The 22,114-nt window shown below is 40.6% G+C and overlaps 1 protein-coding gene across 4 annotated transcripts in view; it reads left to right on the top strand.

Annotated features, from left to right (window-relative positions):
• The window catches only part of MGAT5 (alpha-1,6-mannosylglycoprotein 6-beta-N-acetylglucosaminyltransferase), a 160,591-nt gene that overhangs the window by 100,431 nt on the left and 38,046 nt on the right, over positions 1-22,114 (top strand). For all 4 annotated transcript variants that reach the window (XM_077320240.1, XM_077320237.1, XM_077320239.1 and 1 more), the window contains exons 4-9: positions 1,862-1,938; positions 3,435-3,524; positions 12,661-12,732; positions 14,756-14,917; positions 15,834-16,003; positions 20,704-20,838. In XM_077320240.1, coding sequence (XP_077176355.1) covers positions 1,862-1,938; positions 3,435-3,524; positions 12,661-12,732; positions 14,756-14,917; positions 15,834-16,003; positions 20,704-20,838 — 706 coding nt within the window. The remainder of the gene's footprint in view (positions 1-1,861; positions 1,939-3,434; positions 3,525-12,660; positions 12,733-14,755; positions 14,918-15,833; positions 16,004-20,703; positions 20,839-22,114) is intronic.

Genomic DNA, 22,114 nt, shown 5'->3' with positions numbered 1-22,114 from the left:
TGTCTCTGGGAACTCATAGCTGCAGTACGGCAGCTAGGCCCAGAGTAAAGTGGTATGATTTGTAAGATGTATTTTGGCCCACATTTCAGATAGTGTCAAAGGCTCAGTTCATTTCAACTGCAGAAGTGCAGATACAGAGTGCACAAATCTTTAAACACTCTGGCAAATGGTGGTCACGTATAGGGGCTCTTTGAGTGCCTGTTACGCCTTTGTTCCTACCTAATACCTGTTTTCATGTGTGTTGCTCCCATTTGCACTTTTGTTTGAGACTCCTTTGGGTAGAGAAAAAAATATAAGGCATATAAGAACCAACTCTTCTTCTACAATTCTGAAGTAAGCTGTTAATGTTCATGTTCCAGTAGAAGTCAGACTACCAATATTAAAACCCTTTTATGGTAACAGCTGGTCATATAGCCAGCTGCTCAAGCTGATTCTAATGCTGTTTAAGTTCCCAAACAGATATTGCAGTAGCATTGCCTACCTAGTTGGATGTTTATTTTCTAACAATTACAGTTTGTGTGTGTGGGGGGGGGGGAGTTGTTCATTTATATAAGAAATGTGCACTGTAAGATGCAGTTTGTGCGGTTTCAGTAAGACACCCAAAAGAGATGCAAATGATTTTTTTAAATTGTTGTTGTTGTGATGTAAAACTGTGTAATTCTATTAGCACTGTCTCACCACTTGAATTATGCATGATTTGGGTGATCACTCACCAGATACTTTCAGGGTGCCCTCCCAAATAGCTTCTGCTCAAGGAATTGCACATGTGAGGACAGTTTCCACTTTGATAAATTTCTGGAACCTGTTCAAGGCTGAACTTTTAAAAAGAGCTTTTTGTACAGGCTATTAGATTTTAATGGAGGTCTGGTCTTTTTTTTTTAATGAGGAATGATTGTAATATTTTGTAAGCTTCCCTTTTTGCATATTATATGGAGAAAGGGGGGATGTAAATTATTTAAATAAATAAGCTACATGGTACTTTATTAGAGTTCTTTGGCTTGGTTACTGCTATCTTCTGGTAAGCCAGCTGGAAGCTAGCTGGCAGGAATTATCTATGAATTATTGAGAGTCCAAGAAACAAATATTTCTCTTGATAGATCCAAATATTTCTAGCTACATATTGGGTCTTCTGTTTTTGCAATTGTAGCTCCTTGTATTGCTTTGTGAAGTACTATGTGAATGTTGAATGTATCTGTCAGGGGTGGGCTGTTAGCAGAAGTAACACCATAGAGTCAAACACATTTCCCCCACACATACCTCCTGAATCCCAAGCAGAGTTCACCGAGGTGTGTTGGGAGGGTAGCGGTGTGGTATGCTCAGAAAGGGAGAAAAGTTCAGTGTTCAGATGGTGGGGTTCTAACCAACCCCCCTTTTTCAGATCCATAATTATGGAAGTGCTTTTTGTAAACCTAAGTGCCACTGTGGAGTGATAATGTAATGTGCAAATGTTAAATCAGTTAAACATCTGTCTATATTATTTTGTGATTTGTCATTCAGACGTTTGCCTCCAACAACTAATTGAATGATTGCTGTTCTTTAATTCTATTGAATAGGTTAATTTCATTTTTGGTTGGGAAGTTAGATGAGATTAATTATAAATGATGAGAAATTATTTCCATTTTTTTCTTAATAACCTCTTTTATATCTCATCATACGTCTTCACATTTTCCCTGATTTCATGACCCTATTCCAATTTTCCTATTGTGAGGGGAAAGGCAGCATTAAATTATAGATCTGTACTGGGCATTTCAGTAATGACTCATCTGCACAGCCCATTGGGAGGGAGGTGCAATAGCCTAAATCTGTTACGATGTGTGCTGCAGTGTATGATCATATTCTATATGTCTTTTCCTCCTTTTAGATCTTATAAATGGAGTACAGGAACAGTGTGAATTGCCTCCTATGGATGGCTTCCCCCATTGTGAGGGCAAAATAAAAGTAAGCCTAATTTCTATTTCATTGCCTCATCTTTTGCATGGTCTGCTTCTCTTGAAAGAGTCCAAGTTATCTCACATTGAATGAATTGCAAGTGATGAAAAACTGGTACCATTACCAACTATATGCATACCTAGGCTGTGCAGGAGAATGAAGCAGCCATAAGATGGCAGACTAAATTGTTTAGACAGCAAGTGGAGGATCACATTTGGGAAGCTTCCTTTGTGCTAAAATACCCCTGAAAACAAACAACAAAACAGCAAGCAAAGAAAAGGAGTAGACCTTTCCTTCTTGTGGAGGTTGCATAGAGTTCCTTTAATCAAAGCAATATCCAGAGTTGGAGGCAAAGCATTGGGTCCAGCTCGTTCTATTACGTCTGGATTCTGCCACCCCATTCTTCTGAATGTGTGAATGTGGCATATGTTGTTACTGTATATCGAAATCTCTGCCTAGCAAAGATCACATGCAAAACTTGGTAAGGTCCAAGTACTCCAGGATTGGTTGGCTCTCTTGTGATCATTGTGACAGCAAGTCAGAAGATCTTCACTGTTGTTGTTACATCAAAAGATAAAGACACTTGAATAACTTTGTGATGTGTTCCTGTTGATGTCGGTGTGAAACAGCAGAACAAAGTTTGGGCCCAGTAGCACCTTTAAGACCAACAGAGTTGTATTCAAGACCAACACAATTTTATACCTTGAATAAAACTTTGTAGGTCTTAAAGCTGCCACTGGAATCAAACTATGTTCCATACTACAGCTGCGTTGTAGTAATAATAATATTTATAACCCACCCTTCCAATGCTCAAGGTGGGTAGCAACAATTACTAAACAATAAATCTTTAAATCAATATAAAATATACTAAAACCATTCTGTTTACATAGCCCCCAACTAATTCAGGTTTTGATTTGGGGGGGTGCCCAATCTTTAAACAAGTCTCAGTGAGGCCAGCATATCTTGGAGGTCTGTCAGGGTACTGACCATATGCCTGGTGGGAGAAGATTGCTTGGTTTGTGGAGCACCAAGGCTCCCATGGATCATTTAATTGAAAGAATTTTAATTATCTTTTAATGTAATTATTTTCTCCACATGAACTGTCCTTATTGAGGCTAACAAAGAAGTGCTGGAATTTCATTAGCTGTGGTTCATTTGTAATTACAAGAATAATAATTTTAAAAAGTTCCTGAGGGTGTATTCCAGACCTAGTATCCACATGTATAAAAGGTCATAGTTGCTGTGGTGAGCCATACTATAGTGACATAATGTTGTGACTATTAGGTTAATCTGTCCACTCCCTAATAACTGGCTGTGCAAAATCTTCACAGGCTATAGCAATTACTTCCCACTGCTGACTGAAGTCTGTGTTGTTCTTATTGACCTAGAGTACTCTTTTCTGCCAGTTCTCTGAGTCTTCCTATGAATATATTAATTAGTCTTGTGATTAGGTTTATAAACACCTAACTTTTTGTTTGTGTTTCTTCCCCCCCCCTCCAATCTAGTGGATGAAAGATATGTGGCGATCTGATCCCTGTTATGCAAGCTATGGTGTTGATGGGTCCACATGCTCCTTCTTTATTTACCTCAGTGAGGTCAGTAAGTTTGTATTATATTAAACTTCAAGTAAATTCAGATTAATAATATTGTAAGTGTGACAAATGAAAGGAACCTTACTTTTCATTTAGGACATTTGTCTTGGATTTGTGTGATGTATCTGCTGTTAGACTGTACCCTTTGCCGATTGTTTCTGAGGATCAGATGTTGAAATTCTTCTTGATTTCAACATCAGAGCTATCTTTAGATGCAAAACTTTAATGCAGGGCGCTAGTTTGAATTTTGGCATTTGATCACCCATTTTGTGGTCTGAAAAGGTAGAACAACAGACATACACAATTCTGATTCTGTACCTTGACTCTTAGATCGACGCTATACAGAACCAATTTGCATATATAAGCATAACTTTGTTTTGCTTGGTTAACTATAGCTATATAAAGGATTTCTGCATGCTAGATGTTTTCCTCAAAATATTGGTACCCTACCTCAGGTTGTGATTTACCGTTTTTAGGTGGAAAATCATTTCAGTGTGATACAAAAACTTCCAAACCAGGAAAGAAAAACAGAGAACTCACTAAAATCCTATAAGAACATCAGGAGAACTTTGCTAGATCAAACTAGTGGTCCATCTGGTCCAGCATCTTGTTGATGCAGAGGCCAGCCAATTGTCCTGGAGGTCTAACAAACAGGGCTCATGTTGACTCCTAACACAGATATTCTGATTGGAGATGCCCTTTAGCCACCAAGGATAGTAGTCATTATCTGGCCTGACTAACCTTTTTTTAAAGGTGCTTATGCATAAGATAATTTGTTCACGGCACATCAGGTTTAGAGTTAGGCTCAGTGTTTTGGTGCAAGTTCATGTCTGTGCCTCTTGCCTGGCTTCCTTCCACCAGTGACACGTCATCTCATCCTTGAAGATCAAGAAGGTTTTAAGACTAGAGTCTCATGAATACTTGTTTTTCTGGTTTTATGTCCTTCAGTGGATAAATGTTGCAAGTTGTTGCATTTTGAAATAATATGAAATCTTCAGCCTTTTGAACTAACTAGACTTTTAGGATATTTTCAGATTACATTCATATAATTTCTGTTATAGTCCATAGTTTTATAGGAAATATAGTGCTTTTCAGAGGAACAAATGAACTGTTTTACTCAGCAATCTTATGCTTAGTGAACAGCAAATATAAATCAGCAAACATAAAAGCTTAGTTGAGGCTAGGCTGGGGCTATCCAGGTCAGGAACTCTTGGGGGATGTTTCTAAGATGTTTCTTGGACAGCACATAAAGCTGATATTGTTTGGGCTTGCAATTAACCTTGAGTTTAAATTCAGCATACTTAATCCTATGATAAATGCTGTCATTAACGCTAAACAACAAAGACTGAAAGCTTAAATATTTGTGAATGCAAGCATGAAATGAAATTCTAATAACCACTACAATGATGTGGATATATGAGCTGTTTTTGTTACTAAAGATTACTTGGAGCTGGTGTCAAACAAAGTAATGTGTCAAAATGGGCAGCAGTGGAGAATTGACTGTTTATGACAATGATATACCTAGCCTATTTTGGTGCCTGCGAAGATAATTTTTAACATTTCCCTCCTCTATTTTATTTTTTTGCCGTCAAGTCACAGCTGACTTATGGCAAACCCATAAGGTATTGAAAGCAAGAGATGTTCAAAATTGGTTTTGCCATTGCTTGCCTTCATGTCAGCTCTGTTTAGCTTTTGAAATCTGATGAGTTGAGGCTAGGCTGGGGCTATCCAGGTCAGGAACACTTCTCAATACAACAAAATTATTTTCAGTAATCATAAAATAAGGTTAATAATAGAAATGTAGGCAGTGAATTTCTTTTTATTTAACTGTATATATATATAATCATGCCAGTAAGATAAATTCAAACTCCAGCATGCTATTCCACCAGGAGAACCAGCATGCTCTAGTAATTAAGTATCAGACCAGGGTCTGGGAAATCCAGGTTCAAATCCCCACTCATGCCATGTAAGCTTGCTGGATAACCTTGGGCTGGTCACATTACTCTCAGTCTATTCCTGACTGGATAGCCTCAGGATAGCATGATCTCTTCAGATTTCAGAAGCTAAGCAGTCAGGCAATGGACAACCACCCCTGAAAGTCCTTGAAAAACCTGTGGGATCAGCATAAGTCACCAATGGCAAAAAAAAAACTCCATCATACCACTCATGTTCTGAGCAGACACTTGAAAGGGCTTCAGTGCTCCATTTTGAAGCCCAAGAGCTGACCATCCCAAACATCTAGAAGGCATTTCTGAGAGTTAGGAGTCGCTTTGTTATTAACTTTTAATAACAAACACTAGCCAAAGCATCACAAAATAGTGATGGCAAGCTCTTTAGGATGCCCTCATCCTAAAGTCAAACTAGAAAATCTCTGCAGTAGAAATTGAAGGGGAAGTTTTTTACAAGCCCAGCAGAACCAGTGTGATATACAGAGAATCCAGTAGTAACAATGCAATCACAGGGTGCCCAGTAGAACCCGGTACCATTGTGGCAATCTCAGCTCAACAGGACAGAATCACACTTGGGGAGGGAAGTTAGAAGCCCAGCAGAACCAGTGCAATGTACAGTACTCAGCAAACCCATTGTCTTCTGTTCATAATATTACCTAAAGTTTGTTACTATACAGTTCTGAAACATTATGTTTATCTTAAATATTATGTTTCCAAGAAGGATAGGGACGAGAAGGTCTTGAAACCAATAAATGAAAAGGGGATATAGAAAAATTAGTTGAAGGGAGACAGAAAATATTTTTTTAAAATATTGGAGAGAAATTAGAGTGAAAGATTGTTTTATCTTTCTGCAACCTCTTAACTACTGCTTTGCAAAATCTGCTTTAAGCTGAGTGCAAGGGATAGAAGAGAGAACGGCTAGATTATTAGAGATAATGACCTGCGGGCTGGCAATTACTGTAGCAGCTGTCAGCATACTGCCGTTGGTTGTTTTTAGGCACGTCTCCTTACATCTTGGAGAAAGAGAAGACCAGCTGATCTTAGTGTGCTTTTTGCTGTGCTTAGACTTCCCCGCAGCCTTAGTGGCTGCAGGCAGAACTGTATTTTTTTTTAAGAAAGATGTTCAGCTGGACACTACATGATGCTCACATGCTCAAGTGGCTTTGGGAGTGGACTGCACCCCCCCCCCCATCACCCTTGATATGCCACTGGTTTGTGTGAAAACTGAATACTGAATATAATGCCTGTTCATAAACTACGTTTTTAGTCAGAAAGAAAAATTGAGTTCTAAGTGCTGTATGGTTTTAGGGGGGAAATATTATAAATCTTTTACTTTATATTTCAGAACTATTTGCAAAACCACATTCTTGAAGTAGTGATACTCATGCAGTATTAATTCTTGGATCCCTAATGAGATGTGATTTCTTGTTGTAGCAGCAGTAGCAGCAGCAGGAGAGTGGGTTTAGAGGTCTATTAATCAAGTTACTTGACACATGTCAAGAATATAAAGTTTGTTCAGATAAGTAAGCCTTGAGACTATATAGCATACACAGCAAATGAATACAGATCTTCTCATGGTTCTTAAAGCTCTTTGTCTTCAGCACTGGGACAAATGTATTTTTAGGAGATTTTAAAATTATTTACTCAAAGCCTTGGAAAATGAGATATGGATCAGAGGCATTTGTATGAAGGCAATATTTTGTAGACTCCTGTGAATTCCAACCTTCATTTTAAAAAACACAACAAAAGCTTTCATGAACATCCTTCCTAGAGTGCCACTGTAACCAACTTTTAATTTGCCCCATTGTGATGTATAGGTATGAAAACCAGCCAGTGAAGAAAGCTAACAGGAAGAAAGTTGATACATTGAAGTGTGGTGTTAGAGGAGAGTTTTACACATGCCATGGACCACCAAAAAGACTAAGTGTATTCTAGATTAGCGATCCCCAACCTGTGGGCCGCAGACCACGTGTGGTCCTTCGACTAATTGGAGGTGGGCCCCGAAGGATGCCTTCTCCCCCCCCCGGTCCTTTACTTCATCCCCCCCAGCCCTTTACAACACACTTCATTGTTGTGGCGTGTCTGTATCTTATTTTGAAGGGATGTTTAAACATTACCATAGCGATCAGAGAGCGCTAGGGTAGTGGTTGAGAGTAGAGGAGTAAACTACCCCCCCCCCCACCGGGCCTCAGTAAAAGGCATTGTGGTCCCCGGTGAGTGGTCCCCGGTGATAAAAAGGTTGGGGACCACTGTTCTAGATCAAATCAAGATTGAACTCTTCCTAGAAGCTTAAATGACTAAACTGAAGTTACCATACCTTGGTCACATTATGAGAAGACAGCTCACTTGAAAAGACTGACCATGAGATGGATTGATTCAGTCAAGGTAGCAATGGCCTTCAGTTTGCAAAACCTTAGCAAGGCTGTTAATGGACATTTGGAGGCCATTAATTTATAGGGTTGCCATAAGTTAGAGAAAACTTCACAGCCCATAAGACACACATGGGGATCCCTCTACATATGCTCAGATGTGGAAGGATTATTCCACATATAATTTAATGTTAACATTTTAAATGTCTTTTTTGGGGTATGGCTTATGGGCTGTTAAGTCTGAATGAAGTTACAAAGTTGTTAACATTTAGTAATTGTAAATGTTAATGTGATATCCTCGTTAGAGTGTACTGTAGCCTCTTGTAGAAAGAGTGTACTGTACTATATGAGTATAGTACGGCCCCTGTGGACCACTTCATTTCTGTTCTATATGGAGTTGCTTTTTTAATTTTCTGTTGAGTGCTGGAAGCATTTGGAGAGCAGATAGGCAATAGTTTTCTTCTGTATGTAGCAAGGTTATTATTCATTTATTCTTAGCTATAACCCTATAATGTTAATATATATTACCAATGCAAGACACAAAAAGGTCCAAAAATACACTTGATAAGGGAACGTTATATCTAAAGCATAAAGGAGGCAGTTCTGATTGTGAAATAACACTTTCATTGGCTGTTTTGTGGCTATGATTTTTCTGTCGATCAATCAATTTGGCTTGAATAGTTGGTTTATTTAAGGGATTTGTATACTGCTCCCAAAGCAGCTACCAGCAGTCAAATAGTTAAAATACACCAAAAACAATTGATTAAAATACAAATATAATTGAGACCAATTGGAAGGGGCTTTATAAATTGCATGTTCCCTTATCATTCCTGAGTGAAAGTAAAACATTCCCGGAAGACTGTCATCACAGTAACTTAGAGAAGTGTAAGGGAGGAAATTCCATTTCTTGTCCATAAGTCAGTGGTCCCCAACATTTTTCAGGCTGGGGACCGGCAGCAGCAGGGAGGGCGATTGCCCGGCCGCGCATGCGCACATGTGCCATGCGCGGCCAAAATCATGCATGCGTGAAAGTGCTGCGCGTGCACGATTTTGGTTGCTCATGGCGCATGTGCGCATGCACAGCCCTGCTTCCCTCTCCCCCCCTCCCACAGTAAGAAGCTTGCCGGGCCGCAAGCTTGCAGCCTGGGAAGTTTTTTACTGCAGGGGGGGGCGAGGAGAGGGAGCCGTGGCCCAGTGCCAGGGCCTTTGTGGCCCGGCACCAGGCCACGGCCCGGTGGTTGGGGACCACGACCCTAAGTAACTTGTATGATAAATGTTGACAGGGAGGAATGAAGGATTAGGAGGGAATGCCAGCCATTTACCATTTGTTCCTGTGATTGTTTTGTTCAGCCTTTTTCAACCTTTTGACTGTGGAGGTACAGCTGGAATATTTTTCAGGCTTTGAGGTACCAGAAAGGGATGTCAGCTGGCCACATCTTCCTGCCACACCCCCCCCCCCATCTGGCCAGGGTTTAAATGCCCGAGACGCTTCCCTTTCCACCCTCTTCAGACCCATCATTGGCCACTTTGGGAGGGATGGGTCAACCTGCCCAAATAAGGGTAGAATTTTTTTTAATTAAAAATCTTTTTTCTTTCCTCTTTGCTTGGAGTGAGAAATGAGAGGCACAGGATTCACTGCAGCATCGGGGGGGGGGGTTGGGGGGCTTAATAGTACCATAGTATTGTAGTTGGGAAACCCTGTTTTATTATGTTGTAGAAGAAGAAGAAGAGTTGGGTTTTATATGCTGCTTTTCTCTACCCAAAGGAGTCTCAAAGTGGCTTACAGTCGCCTTCCCTTTCCTCTCCCCACAATAGACCCCCTGTGATGTGGGTGAGGCTGAGAGAGCCCTGATATCACTGCTCGGTCAGAACAGCTTTATCAGTGCCTTGGCAAGCCCAAGGCCACCCAGCTAGCTGCATGTGGGGGAATGCACAATCGAACCCGGCATGCCAGATTAGAAGTCCGCACTCCTAACCACTATACCAAATTGGCTCTCTGTGTTAAAGATTGTGTATCTGCCTCAGGTTGTTCATAATGAGCTTGTAAATGGCTGCAAGACAGTGTACTGCTCTGCTGGAAATATCCAATATCAGTGATTGGATTATGAGAGTACAGATAATTGCTCTCACATTCAAACTGACACATTTTGATCAAATCAAGAAGTTTATGGAAAGATGGGCTTTGCTTATAATGTTATGGAACATTTTCTCCTTTTATGTTTTTTTTTAAACTTTGTAATAAGTTAATAATAAGATGCAGTAAAAGTGCTACACTCAATATGCCAGCAAATTTGGAAAACTCAACAATGGCCACAGGATTGGAAAAGGTCAGTTTACATTCCAATCCCAAAGAAGGGCAATGCCAAAGAATGTTCAAACTACCGCACCATCGCACTAATTTCTCATGCTAGCAAAGTTATGCTCAAAATCCTACAAGCTAGGCTCCAGCAATATGTGGACCGAGAACTTCCAGAAGTACAGGCAGGATTTCGAAGAGGCAGAGGAACTAGAGATCAAATTGCCAACATACGCTGGATCATGGAGAAAGCTAGGGAGTACCAGAAGAACGTCTACTTCTGCTTCATTGACTATGCTAAAGCCTTTGATTGTGTGGAGCACAACAAATTGTGGCAAGTTCTTAAAGAGATGGGAATACCAGAGCATCTTATTTGTCTCTTGAGAAATTTATATGCAGGTCAAGAAGCAACAGTGAGAACTGAACATGGAATCACTGACTGGTTCAAAATTGAGAAAGGAGTTCGGCAAGGCTGTATACTGTCGCCTTGCCTATTTAACTTGTATGCAGAGCACATCATGAGAAATGCGGGATTAGAGGAGTCACAAATTGGGATCAAGATTGCAGGGAGAAATATCAACAACCTCAGATATGCAGATGATACCACTCTAATGGCAGAAAGTGAAGAGGAACTAAAGAGCCTGTTGATGCGGGTGAAGGAGGAGAGTGCCAAAGTTGGCTTGAAACTCAACATCAAGAAAACAAAGATCATGGCATCCGGCCCTCTCAATTCCTGGCAAATAGAAGGGGAAGAAATGGAGATAGTGACAGATTTTATTTTCCTGGGCTCCAAGATCACTGCAGATGGGGACTGCAGCAAAGAAATTAAAAGACGCTTGCTCCTGGGGAGGAAAGCTATGGCAAATCTAGACAGCATCCTAAAAAGCAGAGACATCACCCTGCCAACAAAAGTGCATTTAGTCAAGGCTATGGTCTTCCCAGTTGCAATGTATGGCTGCGAAAGTTGGACCATAAGGAAGGCCGAGCGTCAAAGAATTGAGGCTTTTGAACTCTGGTGCTGGAGAAGACTCTTGCGAGTCCCTTGGACTGCAAGGCGAACAAACCAGTCAGTCCTAGAGGAGATCAGCCCTGACTGCTCTTTAGAAGGCCAGATCCTGAAGATGAAACTCAAATATTTTGGCCACCTCATGAGAAGGAAGGACTCCCTGGAGAAGAGCCTAATGCTGGGAGAGATCGAGGGCAAAAGAAGAAGGGGACGACAGAGAATGAGGTGGATGGATGGAGTCACTGAAGCAGTAGGTGCAAACTTAAATGGACTCCGGGGAATGGTAGAGGACAGGAAGGCCTGGAGGATCATTGTCCATGGGGTCGCGATGGGTCGGACACGACTTCGCACATAACAACAACAATAAGTTAGTTTTGTAGTTTTTGTTGTTTTCCTCAGGTGAATTTTGTTAACAATTAAAATAATGAAAAATACAAGTGTTTGAGCAAAGATAGCTGCTTGTATTTGCATAGTTTCTCAGGTGAATTTTGTTAACAATTAAAATAATGAAAAATACAAGTGTTTGAGCAAAGATAGCTGCTTGTATTTGCATAGTTTCTGTGAAGGTTGAGAACCAAAAGGTAAGTCAATCTTCAAGAAATATATGTTTTTAGAGGAGGGAGTTCCATGCTTTCAGTAATTTTTAGTATGTTCAGACACCTCAAGAATTTTTCTCCACTTTGCTCCTCACTTTCTCCAAACAGCTTAGAGAAAAACAAAAATATTGTTCACACAGACAAAATACCCACATATATACAGAAAGGAACTCCAAAATTCCAGGTTGGATAAAGTGGCCTGGCCATTCAGAGCCACAGGCTGTGAACCAAGGGACAAAACCAATGATATGAGTTTTCTAGCCCACTACAGCAAGATGATTTGAATCACAGAGAATGCCTTTCACCTGTGGCTCTGCTGAATCTCAAATACCTATTAGCAAAGGAAGAAACAGGCACACTCATACTGGGTCTTACTTAACTGCCAGAGATGAGAATGGGAACGTTGCTTCCTTGGAGCTCAACCCTGGTTTCAGTGGAAAGAATTCTACAGTTACTCTTGTAGTGTTCTTCCTCATTGTTGCTCACTCATTTTATTTATTGCTCATCCTCTCTGTATGATGCTTATCTTCTTTTTTAAAGCTTATAATATTTCATGTGTCATACTATTTAGTAGTCATCCCACTAAGCAGAGAATTCCAGTACTCTTTCTTTTGAAGAAATCATGCCAGCCTCACGGGGAACTCAGAGCGCTATGCAGTTAGAATGATTTCATCAGTTAATGAAAGGTTATTGAAGGAGGCTGACAATGAACTTTTAATAGCTAATCTGTTTTCGGTGTCATGAATTTCTAATGCTGCTTTACCATTCTGTACAAAGAAGGTTTAATCACCTGCTGACCTCTGCTATTCAGTTGGGGCTGCTGTAGGGAAGGGTCACGTCAAGAACATAATTTAACAATTGTCTTGCTTGATGCAGTTAAACTTGAGCCAAATACCTTTTTTAAAAAATCCTTATTTCTGCAGGTTGAAAATTGGTGTCCTCGTTTACCCTGGAGAGCAAAAAATCCCAATGAAGAAATGGATCAAAAGACAATGGTGAGATTTTAAAAATTAGAGATACTTTGGTGAAAGTGTCATCACATCACAGTTCATGAATGGCAACGCTGTAGGGTTTTCAAGGCAAGAGATGAACAGTCATTTGCCATTGCCTGCCTCTGCATAACAATGGACTTTCTTGGTGGTTTTCCATCCAAGTTGGAACCAGGCACAATCCTGTTTATTTCCCAAAATTAGATGTGATCAGGCTAGCAGAAACTCAGCAGAGATACTTTACAAACTTCTAAACACCCATGATTATTGATAATTTGATCTTAATATTCAGTATGTTCCTTTTTCGGTATTTGGGGAAAGAAGTATGTGGAAGATAGATTCAGGGCATCCTTTGAAATTTTGAAACCTGTTTCAGCAAAGGCTTGGATCTGTGCTTGACTTTATATATGACAGTATTTATGAATGGCTGTATTAATGGACTTATGGATGTAGTGGGGACCATATTGGTAAGGGGCACTGAACCCTGCCTTGCTCCCAGCTTACATCACTGTGCCAGCATTTACTGGCAGGGGCTCATGGGAATTGCAGTCCATGAACATCTGGAGGACCACAGGTTGACTACCCCTGCTCTAGACCACCGACTTCAAATAGTGGAAAGAGACTGCAAAGAAATTCTGGAAACAATAGAGTACATTAAGGTAAAGAAGTCGACAGAGTTAAGCTCCTCTTTACCTGTACATTGCTGTAATTGTAAAGTACCGCTTTACTGTGCTCTGGTTCAGCCTCACTTGGAGTACTGTGTTCAGTTTGGGGCATCCCAGTTGAAGAGGGATGTTGACAAACTGGAACATGTCCAGAGGAGGGCAACAAAGATGGTGAGGGATTTGGAGACCAAGACATATGAATAAAGGTTGGGGAAGCTTGGTCTGTTTAGCCTAGAGAGGAGATGACTGAGAGGGGATCTGATAACCATCTTCAAGTATTTAAAGGGCTGCCATATGGAGGATGGAGCAGAATTGTTCTGTGTTGCCCCAGAGGGACAGACCAGAACGAATGGGATGAAATTAATTCAAAAGAAATTCCATCTAAACATCCGGAAGAAATTCCTGACAATTAGAGCGGTTTCTCAATGGAACAGGCTTCCTTGGGCGGTGGTGGGTTCTCCATCTTTGGAAATTTTTAAACAGAGGCTAGATCTGAAGGAGAGGCTGATTCTGTGAAGGCAAATGGGAGGCATGTTACAGTAGATGAGCAATTGGGATGTGAGTGTCCTGCATAGTGCAGGGGGTTGGACTAGGACCGTTTATGCACTGGAGGTTTCATGCCAGGCTGCAGGCTGGAGTTTTAGTCGTGGCAGGTTGCCCCACCTCTTCCTGCACCCACACAGGGGAGCATTTGGCCCGGTGTGTCTCATCAGCCCCCAATTTATGCTCCTGCATGGGAGCTGGGGCAGTGAAGTTCCCAGTGCGTAAATGGTCCCTATGACCCATGAGAACCCTTCCAACTCTATTATTCTATGATTCTATCGGGGAGAATATGTAGATTCTCTGTAAATTCCCCATCTAATTTGGTTCAAAGTCATTGGTTACTTCATGTCTGATGTCACAGATTCAAATATCCTTTAAGAATAATCTGATTATCTCCTGTTAGCTTGCCGACTAAAATCCACTTGATACCTAACTTTGAATGCATACAGTACATATTTGGCAAATGTTATCACAGAAACTATAGTTGTTACAAAGCCATAATCATCTGCAGTTCTCTGTTGAGTTTGCATTGGGTGAATGGGGAAAGTTTTGTTACTAAAATGGTGCTAGTGGCACAGTATGGTGAAAAACTTTTTGGATCTTTGTTACAGTTATCACAGGGTTAATATTTGTGGGATTACTGTAGCTTTTCCTGCTTTGTTGATTTTAATTTTGAAAAAAAAACAATTTGATTTCCACAAAATGATTATGGAATAGAGATTAGATCTCTGCACACATGCAGATATACACATTTATTATTGTAGGGGAAAAGGTCTAAAGCTAATAGTTCCACTGACCTCTAAATCATTGTTTAATTGAAGGCTGAAATTCGAACCAATTTTGATTTGCTCTACAAAATGATGTCCAGACATGAAGAATTTAGATGGATGATGCTGAGGATAAGAAGAATGGCTGATACTTGGATAGAAGCAATTAAATCACTGGCTGAAAAACAAAACCTGGAGAAGAGAAAATGGAAAAAAGTGAGTTTTACTCTCCAACAGAAACTAAAATTTCCGTTGCTGTATGTGGGGAACTGAAATGCACAATCTTCTATAGTTGCTTTACAAATTACAAGCTCTGCCTGCAAGTTTACAATCAGTTTACAATCTAGTGCAGATGCAAGTCACCAGAAATATGAGGAAAGAACTGAGGTTAGCACATAAATGGCTTTATTTGCCTGGTCAGGTGCTGGCCTGAAGAGTCTCTGGATTATCAGGGATCTAAATGGAAAGTGGATTGCAAACATTACAGCAGTCCTCATGGAAGCACCAGTATGTGAAACCATTTTTGCAGCCTCCATGAAGTGTATATGCAGTGTTTTAACAATCCCTTGGTGGAAACTATAGTGCCCAATAAATTATGTAGTAAAGTAATAAGATAGAATTTGGCTGTAATACAAACCAGTTGTGAAAGTTACTGATAATGGTACTATGGGCTTCACCACATCAAAATGCAACTACTCTAGGCGTGCTTAAAATCTGAAAATATTCTACCTAAATATGCATTAAAAAACAGTAGGTTTCAAAGATACAGGATATCCTTCAGGGATATAGTAGTTAGAAGCTAAATGCCATTTGATCATAGTGAACATATAATCTGGTGAAATATTCAAGCTTCTGTTAGGTCTCAAAGTATTAAAATGTGTAATTCATTCAAAGACTTGTTACTGAAAACTATTACAGAAAACAAAAGTTATGACTTAGGAACAAATGCTGAATATATTGTTGTTTGCTAAGCCAGAGCAGTTTGAAATAATGATGTAAAAGTACTCTTCTGGGTAGCAAGGTAGGAAAATCTGACGTGAATACAAAGTGTGTCCAACAGGCATCCAACTTGTGTGTGTGTGCACGCTTGTGTGTAATATGAACAGTAATTGTATTGGCGTTTTCTTTTCAGGTCCTTGTTCACCTGGGACTCCTTACAAAAGAATCCGGATTCAAGATAGCAGAGAACGCCTTTAGTGGGGGCCCACTTGGTGAATTAGTCCAATGGAGTGATTTAATTACATCTCTGTATTTACTGGGCCATGACATTAGGATTTCAGCTTCACTGGCAGAGCTCAAGGAGTAAGGAGATTATTTTCCCTTTTGAAACAAGCAAGCAAGCAAGCAAGCAAACAAACAAAAAAAACCCTCCCCACCTGTAAACTCTTAAAGTCTCTATTGTGCAATCTATAATTTTGTGAAGAGGAAAATGAAAGTGATAATTCACTAAATGGATGATAAGATTATTTTCATGAGCTAAATATACGCACCGTGAAAAGGATAATATGTTTTCATTCTAGCTTCTTCCTCCTGAGGCTTGATAAATGAATGCTGGAAAATTCAAACTAAGCAGCTTATTCTCTGCATTTACAGGTGTGTTAAGCATCTGCAACAAGATAAATGATTGACTTCCATAATTAATTCCCACACTATTTTTCCAATAAGAAGTAATAATAACTTTTAATTGGCAGCAAATAATTTGTACTTAAAAAATAATTCTTTTATATTTCTTTTTTATTTTGATTCATTATCTTTCAAATCTTGTTCTTCCCAGTCATATCCTAAAGAAATCATTTTGAGATTTTCCATTGACATTTCAATGATGGCTTTATTTGCGCTGTGTTTTTTTTTTAATGGGACAGACGTTTCATAGTGGGCATTTGGAAGCTGAACAAAGATGAATTTCAGTTTCAAAGCCTTAAAGCAGGGGTAGTCAAACTGTGGCCCTCCAGATGTCCATGGACATTTGGAGGGTCGCAGTTTGACTACCCCTGCCTTAAAGAATTGTTAAACTGGATGGCATCTTAACTCAGTGAGCATGACAGGCTTTATTCTATTGTGTCTTATCGCAGGTTGAATAGACTGTTAAATACAATGCGTGACAGCCAGGTGGGGAGGTGGAGGTACATGCAGCCATAAATGGAAATATGCACAGTACATGTGATGGAAGAATTAGGCATAGCTATCAGACCTAAAATACAAGATTGACCTATGGAAAGAAATGTTTGTGGGTTTACTGTAAGACTGTACCCCTACCTAGTTTTAGTCTGGTGTGAATCCTAACCTGGGTTTTAGAGTGCAGTATTTCATGTACTGATTTTTCTGCCTATATAGTACCACCGGCATTCACTTTTAAAGGGAGCAAATATTACCTGTTTCTAAAAGGTTCTATGGATATATAAATCGGCTATTGGTATTATACTGTCCTCCAGCTGTGAAGTTTTAGTGTGCATACAAAATATTGCCATCTTTGTCTAGAGAGTCTGGTATTAGTTCTCATAACAGATGAACTGGTTCATTGTCTGTCATCTAGTGCAGACCCACATTGGGACTGCACCAGTCCAAGCCAGCCATGGACATTTTCTTTTGAAAAAAAAATCCTCTGAAGAGTACCCCCCCCCTTTTGGAGCCTACACATGCTTTAGATTCCTGTGTTCCAATGGTGAGCATCCCCTTCCCTCAGTTCCCTTTTTGCCACCACAAGCCTTCTAGTGACACTCCAGTGATGTTCGTCATTAATAGAAGTAAGATAGACTCCTTTCCTTCCTTTTAAAAGAAGTTAAATAGATTTCTTTTCAATACCTTTGGGTAACCCTAGGTAGATGTGTTCACCATAGCCGAGGCCTGTAAAGCCTCAGAGATTTACTCTGAAACCAGCAGTGATCCAAGTTGTCTAGGACAGTAGTCCCCAACCTTTTTATCACCGGGGACTGGTCAACGCTTGACAATTTTACTAAGGCCCGGGAGGGGGGGTAGTCTTTTGCTGAGGGACGTTGCTGCTGCTGCCTGAGCCCCTGCTCCGCTTGTTTTCCTGCCGGTGCCACTGACTTCCCACCGTCCGCTGGGGGGTGCTGCCAGCAGCAGCTGCGCAGTGCCACGCTGAGGGGGAGCCCCAGCCATGGCGGACGGTGGAGTGCACCAAAAGTGAGCTGGCAGCAGAGTGGCAGGGCAGCCCCCAAGGCAACAGCCAGGGAGGAGGACGAGGAAGAGCCATGGCCTGGTACCGTCTGATCCCCAGACCGGTACCAGTCCCCGGACCGGGGGTTGGGGACCACTGGTCTAGGAGACTCAATCCAGATTCCTTAGTCAGGAACACTTTTCTCTGCATTCCCCCATTGTCCTCTCTTTGGCAGGATGATAGGAAAAATATTAACCAGACAGATTGTATTCTAGCAGCTCCCTTCTGACCATGCCAGTTACGGGTTTTTGGAGCTGCTATGCCTAGTGGGCAGGGACTGCATAACATTTGTCCCCGCCTTGAATCTGTTGATTCAGGGAGAGCTACTGCACAATGATGCTGCACCAGATGACCTTCTCTCAGATGGTATGAGATATTTTTATTCAAGCCCACAAATCCTCTACTTGATACTCCTATGGCAGGAAGTACATTCAGCTTGAGTCCTGGACATCCACTAAAGGGAAATGGCTATTTACTTACCTGTTGGCATCTGTTTTCATACCTGCTGTTCCTATCACAGGCAGGTTTAGCAGTCTCTTCAGTTAGGACCCACTTTTCAGCTATAGCTGTACTCCATGAGGAGGCATGCATGTTGTCTCAGTATTTTTTTTAAGGGACTGTCAAATATCATCCCATCATGCCCATATTGTCCCACATAAGCCTTTGTCCGTAGTACTGATGAAAACACTATTTGAATCTAGGGCCTCCTGCTCCTTAACATTCCTCTTAAGAAAGGTAGCATTTGGAAAGTAGCATTTTTAATGCCTATGGCCCCAACCATAAAAGTCATGGAACTGGCAGCACTCAGAATAGATCCAACCTTTTTAAAAGTGTTTAATGATCAGGTTATTTTAAACTCAGGTCTGGATTTTATGCCTAAGGTAGCTTCCAAATTCCACCTAGCACACAAAGTGGTCCTTCTGGTATTTTTTTCAAATCCATGTCAGAATCATAAAAAGCCCCACATACCTTTGATGTTAGGAGGGTTCTCCTTTATTATTTTGTAAAGACAAGGTGTAATTTATTTGTTATTGAGGTTCCAATAAGGAAAAAGTTGCCTCAGCCCAGATGGGTGATAGCACTATCCATTCCTGCTATGAGACATCCAAGGAACCATGCCCTCTTGACTTGAAGGTGCATTCCACCTGCCCATGGTGGTTTTCTGCTGCATTCCTTTAATAAATTTCCTTTATGGACATATGCAGGGTGGCAACCTGATCAACGGAAGAAACTTTGTTAAATAATATCCCCTGGATCTTCAGGTGAAAAAGGAGTCAAATGTTGGCAAGGTTATTCTGCAGGTAGTGTTCCTGTGAGAGATCCAGCCCACCTGCTTTATTAAGTAATTTGCTAATTATCCCAATGTGGGTCTGCACCGGAAGATGATGAGTAGAGTTGCACTTATCTGGAAATGTCATTCATCAGCATCTTCTGTGCATCGGCATCTTTCCTCCTGCCCCACCGTGATCTCTCACAGAACCTGTGATGCCGTGAAAGGGGGCTTAAAGTGGCTTAGCAGGAACTGAGGAAAAAGGGGTATTCACTGCTGAAACATGTGAGATATTGGCCGGGGAATCCCGTATATGAATAGGCTCCAAAAGGGGCCTCTCTTCAGAGTTTTTTAGTTAGAAAAAAATGTCCACAGCCAGTCCAATATGTGTCTGTACACAAGATATTGATGAACAACAGTTACAGGTAAGCACAACTTTGTTTGGGGAAGGAGCTAACATTGCTTCAGACATGCCCCAGTTTTTCCAGCTTTGAGAAATGCAGAAAATTCTGATATATATTAAAGGCATTCTCTGTCCCTCTCTCTCCCTCCTCCATACCCTTGGGTAGATGTACGTCTTATGGTGTCACCCAACTATGGAGATGAAAAGGTGATATAGGTCTCTGAGGCATACAACTCATGGACTAGAAAGATTTATTATAAGGATTTTGTTCTTATACTGAATATTTAGACATCAATTTAGGGTATTAGCAAGGTACATGAAGTACATATAATCAATCCAGAGAATATGTATGACAGAATACTAAGCCATATTTTATCAGTGTTGCTTATGAGGAAGTGTATACCAGAGTAAAAGATGTTTTTATGTAAACAGTCTAGTCTAAGCCCACAAATTAACTGTATGAAATGAGCAAGTAATTCTAAATGGCTCGAAAAAGGCTCTCCAAGGTAGTAACAGAAGAATCGGGGAAATAAAAAATGGTAACTGCTGACAAATAATCACAAATATAAGAAACTAACAAAAGCTTTGAATATGAAGGCTCTCTACATGATGCCTTAAACCAGCGGTCCGCAACCGTTCGGCTGCCGCGGACCGCTGCTCCGAAGTGGGGGGAGAGGGCGGCCCAGGGGCCCACGCATGTGCGGCAGCCCCAGCGCAAACTCCGGGCCGCCAGCAAATCGGCCGCCACAGCGGCCGATTAGCTTGCAGCTCGGCAAGTTTCTCTTCCCTCCCCTCCCGAAACAAGAAGCTTGCCGGGCCGCGAACTAATCAGCCGCTTTGGCGGCCGATTTGCTCGTGGCCTGGTGAGCTTCTTGCTTCGGGGGGGAGGGAATAAGGAGCCGCGGCCTGGCACCAAGGCCTTCGCGGCCCAGCACCAGGCCGCGGCCCGCGGGTTGGGGACCACTGCCTTAAACTACATAAACTAGTTTATGGATATAAAGACCTGTCTTTTAACAATTTGGCATTTTCTTCAGGAAATACCCTGATTTTCTCCACCTCTTTTACCTACAAAAACAATGATATGTCCAAGGTTTTAAATTTTACATGTCAATACAGATGTTTTAATTTTCCCTTACTTTTCTTTTGGTTAGGATTATGAAGAAGGTTGTTGGTAACCGATCCGGCTGCCCAACACAAGGTGATAAAGTTGTGGAGCTTATTTATATTGATATTGTTGGACTCACTCAATTTAAGAAAACCCTCGGACCATCCTGGGTTCATTATCAGTAAGTATAACTCTCTTATAAAAGCATTTTATTTTTGATAAAAGGAATTGTAGTTCCAAATTGGATCCAGGCTAAATCTACTAACAGAAATCAGTTCTGTCTGCAGGATGGAACTTTTCTGTGTCCCCAGCACCACTTCCCCAGAATACTGCTGTTGAGGGACATCACCCCACAAAAACAACATGAGGGGCAAACCTGAAGTCTGTAGTGAGGGGGGAGGGAGCAGTGAAAATTGTCCTTCCCCAAATCTAGTATGTATCCAATATACATAGTGCATTTTAAATCGCCTTCGTTGTTTATAGATGTGTTGTTGCTGCAAGATATGTTGATGTTTTTCATGAGCTTTTCAATATCCTGCAGTAATTCTAGCTGACAATTTAGGCACTAGCAATGTAGATATAAGTGCAAAGGGAACATTTGTGTCCAGTTTACATTGGTGATTACCCAAGAAGTTCTTTAGCAATCCACCTGGAATTTGATTGAGTAGCACTAGACTTGTTTGCTTCTGCGTTCACTTCTGATTCCTAAATCATTGACTAAGATATTCACTAGCATTCATCTTAGTATAGGTCTTTGGAAGACTTTCTTGTGTCTTGCGAAAGTTACAGTGTGTTATCTGTGCAATGCAAGTTGTCTATAGCAAGTAGACTACATTCAAGTTGGTTTAAAGTTACTCAAGCATAAATTCCTGTAGAAAAATATTAATAGGCCATAATTAAGTACTTGTTTTTTACTAGTGTGATTAACACATTGGAGTCCAAATCTTTCTCTTATCATATAAATGACAAAAATAAAAATGCTGTTCCTTTTTTTTTTAAGCAATACATTTAAAAAATAAATTGAATCTCTCAAGTCTTTTGTGTTTCTTTCATTTCAAAAATGGTTTGAAGGAAGACTGTTTTTAAGCATTAGAAGAAACTTGCTTAAGGATTCTGTTTTTAAAAGGACAATGTCTAGCAATGGAATAAATTGCCATAGACTGTTCTTGCATGTGTGTTCTCATGGGAAAAAGTTGGATGGGAATTTGTCAGTGATGGATTCAATAGAGGATTTCCTGCCTTTAGGTCAAAAACAAATGCCTTAGATGTTGTATAGTAGTTCCTTTGAGCTCTGTGGTTTCCAGTAAGTTTTCTTAGAATTACGTATGCCCAGCAGAAGTACAAAAAAACAACCCAAAAAACAAAAAAAATCTGCTCTAGAAATTGTGGTTTTTTTTACCCTTTGGCTCATTTTCATTTAAAAGTAGTTGGAGAAAATAAATTATATGAGAGAGAGA

This window comes from Paroedura picta, chromosome 2, assembly GCF_049243985.1.
Source record: "Paroedura picta isolate Pp20150507F chromosome 2, Ppicta_v3.0, whole genome shotgun sequence".
Lineage (NCBI taxonomy): Eukaryota > Metazoa > Chordata > Lepidosauria > Squamata > Gekkonidae > Paroedura > Paroedura picta.
This window is presented reverse-complemented; position numbering and strand designations above follow the sequence as displayed.